The sequence below is a fragment of the Sinocyclocheilus rhinocerous genome, unplaced genomic scaffold (assembly GCF_001515625.1).
Source record: "Sinocyclocheilus rhinocerous isolate Xijiao unplaced genomic scaffold, SAMN03320098_v1.1 scaffold1907, whole genome shotgun sequence".
In the NCBI taxonomy this organism is placed as follows: domain Eukaryota; kingdom Metazoa; phylum Chordata; class Actinopteri; order Cypriniformes; family Cyprinidae; genus Sinocyclocheilus; species Sinocyclocheilus rhinocerous.
In genome coordinates, this window is record NW_015628766.1 from 272539 (window position 1) to 277423 (window position 4885).

The window sequence follows — 4885 nt, forward strand, 5'->3', positions numbered from 1 at the left end:
AGGCCGGGGGCTAGCGTGAGGAACGGCCGGAGGGCTAGAGTGAGCAGAGGCGGGTGGGCTTGAGAACAGCGCGGGTGGCGATTTCGACAAAGTTTATAATGGGTTTTAATGTTTTTGTCTCATCGCTCCGGCCAGGACACGCCATCACAGTATGGTAGGGGTGTAACATTTCCGTCACACGCTTGAGGTATTCGGCCAATCACAACGCATTGGATAGCTGGCCAATCACAGCACACCTCACTTTTCAGACCGATGAACTTTGTAAAAATCTATGCGTTTCAGAAAGGCGGGGCATAGAGGAGAAACAATAATGTACAGTATGTGGAAAATAATGTGTTTTTGAACCTTAAACCGCATAAACACATTTAATTACACCAAATACACAAAATAATGTTCTTTTTAGCAACATCATATGACCCCTTTAACGTACCTGTTATACACATTTTTAACTGTTTGTGTCTCCTCTTCTCTCTTTCCCAGATGCCTCACGAGTCCACAGTGGAGCACACTCATGTAGACATAGAGACTGAGTCTCCTCTGGCCACACGCAACCGCCACTGTGTGGACTGCAAGGACATCGACTGCAAAAGAAACCAGCTCACACGCTCCATCAGCGAAATCAAACCGCCCCACCTGTTCGCTCAGCCGCCGCAAGAAATCACACACTGCCACGACGAAGATGATGACGAAGAGGAGGAGGAAGAATAGTTGTTTTTGACCTATTCTAGGGTAAAGATCTGTAGGATGATGATGATAAGAGTGATGAGGATATCGTGTGAGGTAGAAAAGGAAGAGTGATTGTATGAAGTAGACTATAATTGCCAAACCAAGCTCAAAAAGCTGATGTTCACAGTACCAGACTTCAGTTCACCCTAACTGACAGTTTGCTCCATTAAAGATAACTAATACATAAGTTTGTTTAAAAAAACTTTGCGATCTGGAATTGTTTATCAGTCACTATAAAAGCACATAATGTCATGTGATAAACATCCAGTGGAAACACAGTGGAAGGGATACGCACTCTACTGTGAACTGATGGTAAAACTTATGAGTTTACATGCATCATACAGCCAGCATGCTGGGAAAGACTCAGAAAAATCAAAGCCTGTTAGGACGAGTGTTAAAGTCTGTGATTGGATCCTTACAGATACACATCTTATTTTTAGGTATGTTATAGTAATTTTTTACTATTGTTTTTAACAGTTTAGACATAACTTTCGAGTAGCCAGTCCATCCAGCTTGGTTACTACCTCCTGCAAAAACTGTATCCAATAACTGTTCCTTTAAAAAAAAAAAAAAACCTCTCTCTGTGTGTGTTAAAGCTGTGTGTGTTGGCAGGGTGTTTGTGTTGAAGTCCTGCGTGTGTTGAGAATCTGAATGAAGCACAGAAAACCAAAGCACGGTTCATTGTGACGTGAATAAGGAAGTGCAGCCAACACAAGAATCCAGTTACTTGGCAACAGCATGCAGCTGCTTTTTTTTTAGAGGTTTGTTGTTAACCTCTTGGTTTTCATCTTTTTTTAATGCAGAGATTTTGGCTAGCACTAATGCTACAGAGTAGCAAACAGATGCCTCATATATTAGGGCGCAAAATGAGTCCGAACACACACAGACACACTGCTCTAATTTTGGAAACGACGTCACATTGAACAATGACATACTGTATTTTTATACTCTTATATAAGCTAAACAGAACGGTCTAGTTTTGTGTCAAACATTACGTGCCATTAATATCTGCCTCACATAAGACAGATGCAAACTATTCAAATATCATACGTACAGTAAGTGAACTTGTTATGCAAAAAAATATTTATAAAACTGTGTTTTATGGCCTGAGCAACTTGTTATTACACATCGGTAAAAGTAAAGTCATTGAGAGAAAAAGTACAAAAAAGTAAACAGCTGGACATTGTGAAGCTGATAGGTTGAGAAAGTGCTGTTGCTTTGGTGACTGTTTCTATGGAAATGAATGTAGTCCTGGATAATGTTTGAACTCTGTTGATGGTTTACTGTCATGTGGACCAAAACGGTGTAGAGAAATTGTGTTTGATTTAGCTTCAAGGGTCCCATTAGACACTTTTAGGTGTCCCCACAGCAAGTATGTGGAGTTTTTAAAGAAATAAACGTTGTTCTTGAGTATAATGGTGGTTCACGGTTTAGAGAGGAAGCGGTTTTAGCTGTGGGAAGAGTTCCAAATGCATGAAACGGGTAGATTAGGATGGTTAGTGTGACTTTTATATGCATTACTCAGAGATAGTATGTAGGATCTGATTGAATGAAGCTACCCAATCCATAGTGTAACATGTATTACTCGTATGCATAGAACTGTATTATTTTTATTTTGTTTCTCTTCATGAGTCTGACTGTCTTTTTTTTTTTTTTTTTTTAGGGGAAAACAGGTTCTACAAACTGCTGGATATCTGGTTTCCTGATAAAAAGCCCCTTCCCACTGCATTCCTGGTTGACACATCAGAGGAAGCCCTTCTGTTGCCTGATTGGCTGAAATTAAGAATGATCCGATCTGAAGTCGCCCGATTGGTTGATGCAGGTATTAATAACTTGTATTTACAAATAAGGGGCAATATACACTACCATTTAAAAGTTTAGTGTCTGTAAGAAGTGTCTTATGCTCACCAAGCCTGCATTTATTTACTTAAAAATACGGTTAAAGCTCATTTTTAATTTTTCAGCACAGTTTTCAGTGTCACATGATCCTTCAGAAATCATTCTAATATGCTGATTTGCTGTTAAAAAAAAAACATTTCTTATTATTAACGATGCTGAAAGCAGTTGTGCAGCTTAATATTTTTGTATTGAAAAATATAAATCTTTTGTAACATTATAAATGTCTTTACTGTCATTTTTTGATTGTTTTAATACGTCCTTGCTGAATACAAGTATTACTTTCATTAAAAAAATCTTAGTGACTTCAAACTTGTAACTGTAGTGTAGGTGAGCTAATGTGTTTTTTTGTTTTGTTTTTTTTCATTCACAGCCCTACAGGATCTGGAGCCCCAGCAGCTGCTGTTGTTCGTCCAGTCCTTTGGGATCCCCGTCTCCAGCATGAGCAAACTGCTACAGTATCTGGACCAGGCCGTGTCTCACGATCCTCAAACACTGGAACAGAATATCATGGACAAAAGTGAGGGTCTTTCATTTGAAATACTCTGTTCTCCCATGATTTGGTGTGTGTAAAATGATGCTAATATCATGGATGTTTCTACCTGTTAGACTACATGGCTCATCTAGTGGAGGTACAGCATGAGAGAGGAGCCACGGGTGGACACACATTTCACAGTTTACTCAGTACTTCACTTCCTCCGCACAGAGGTTAGGATCTAATGCCTTACACTGGGGGTTCTGTCAGCACTGATTAATAGTGCTGTTTTACTCAGTTTGAGTTGCACAGAGTGATTAAATTTCTGTACTAATGAGTCCTTTGCTGATCTGATGTGTTACAGACAGCTCAGAGGTGAGCAGGGCTAAGGTTACTGTTGAAACGCCCCATGGCTCAAAGTCTGTTTCCAAGGAAGCAGTTAAAGAGATATTTTTAAATGTACAATGCATATTTTATGTGTCAGTTTTGGTTTATAGTTTAAAAACGACAGGACATCCTAAAACGGGGCAGCTCTTTCAAAATATACTTGTCCTTGTACACAGTATAGAGAAAGCGTTTTTTAGGTCCTGATAAAAAAAAAAAGACAAAGAAAAAAAAAGATCCAGCATCCCTCTTTCCTCTGTTTTCATTAGCTTTTTATACAAACTCAGTATTGTGGGGGTGTGTATATACATAATCCAGCCGGTTCCCTGGACATTGATGAAAACTAGTCCTAGGCTAATTTGCACTGGTGTTGGCAGTTGTCCTTTTTAGATGTCTATGCAAGGGACACTGACTTAGATTTATATTTAAAAAATAATATAATAGAAAATGCATTGAGTTTAAACAGTATTCGTCCAATTTTCCCAATAGTATATTCTAGATACCTCTTTAATGGGTGAAGGGCTCATCCATATAGTCATAGGTAGCATTGCATACATCTCTGTTTGAACCAATGTTTTCATATTACATTTTGGCATAGTTTATAGTGTAGTTGGCGTGTTAAACGTGCCAATAACTTACTAATGTACTGAGTATTTGTTCCTTTCTATTTCTTACCTTTTTAATTTCTGAATTCTTTTTTTTTTTTTTCATGTTTCATACGGACTAGTTTTTTGTGACTACTAGCTTTCAGTTTAGCAAAAGGATCTGTAGAGGAGATCGAGCAAAACAGACATGGCATTTATTAATCCAGTTTTTTTGTTTCGTTTTGTTTGTTTGTTTAGGGCAAGTGATTTCATGTCCCCAAAATTCAGTTTTGTTCCCTGAATTATGATAGCTTTCGATTTCTAGAGTTCTAAACGTATACATATAGGAAATTGCATTGCAATGTAAAAATAAAAATAATTTTCCATAATAAATTCACTATTGGTCTCCTGTCTTGTTTACTTCTAACTACATTAGCATGCAACTACATTTATATGCCATAGCAAGTTTTCTGTTTAGAATAATGAAGAACACCTTGGAACATGGCACCCTAACCTATACCACAATGAGCAAAAGGACAATTCGCTGGCCATTTAGATTCTATTTCTGATTTCCACAGTGACAATGTCATGTGTCTAAAATACCACTCCACATATGTATACCGCATATTACACATTAAATATGTTGGAACATGCATGGTGTAACCATTCAAACAAAAGCGATCCCCAGTTTCTTGAGCAACATGAGCCTTACCCAATCTTAACCAGTCCTGACAGATCATCTGTCTTTACAAAGCAAAAATGCTGTGATGTACAGTCAGTCAGAATATAATTGATGTTTAATATGCAGATCAAATAATGG

At 38.0% G+C, this 4885-nt stretch overlaps 2 protein-coding genes across 2 annotated transcripts in view; both read left to right on the forward strand.

The window, feature by feature from the left end:
• Positions 1 to 1626, forward strand: part of LOC107738462 (cytosolic purine 5'-nucleotidase-like) — a 28798-nt gene extending 27172 nt beyond the window's left edge. Inside the window, exon 18 of the mRNA XM_016550221.1 lies at positions 481 to 1626. Coding sequence (XP_016405707.1) covers positions 481 to 708 — 228 coding nt within the window. The 3' untranslated portion in view covers positions 709 to 1626. The remainder of the gene's footprint in view (positions 1 to 480) is intronic.
• A 744-nt stretch (positions 1627 to 2370) lies between these two features.
• LOC107738472 (integrator complex subunit 1-like) lies at positions 2371 to 4366 on the forward strand. Its single transcript, XM_016550233.1, has 5 exons — positions 2371 to 2548; positions 2996 to 3142; positions 3232 to 3330; positions 3462 to 3516; positions 4324 to 4366. Exons 1-5 carry the CDS (start codon positions 2512 to 2514, stop codon positions 4364 to 4366), a joined length of 381 nt encoding a protein of 126 aa, XP_016405719.1. The 5' UTR covers positions 2371 to 2511.
• Positions 4367 to 4885: the final 519 nt, after the last annotated feature.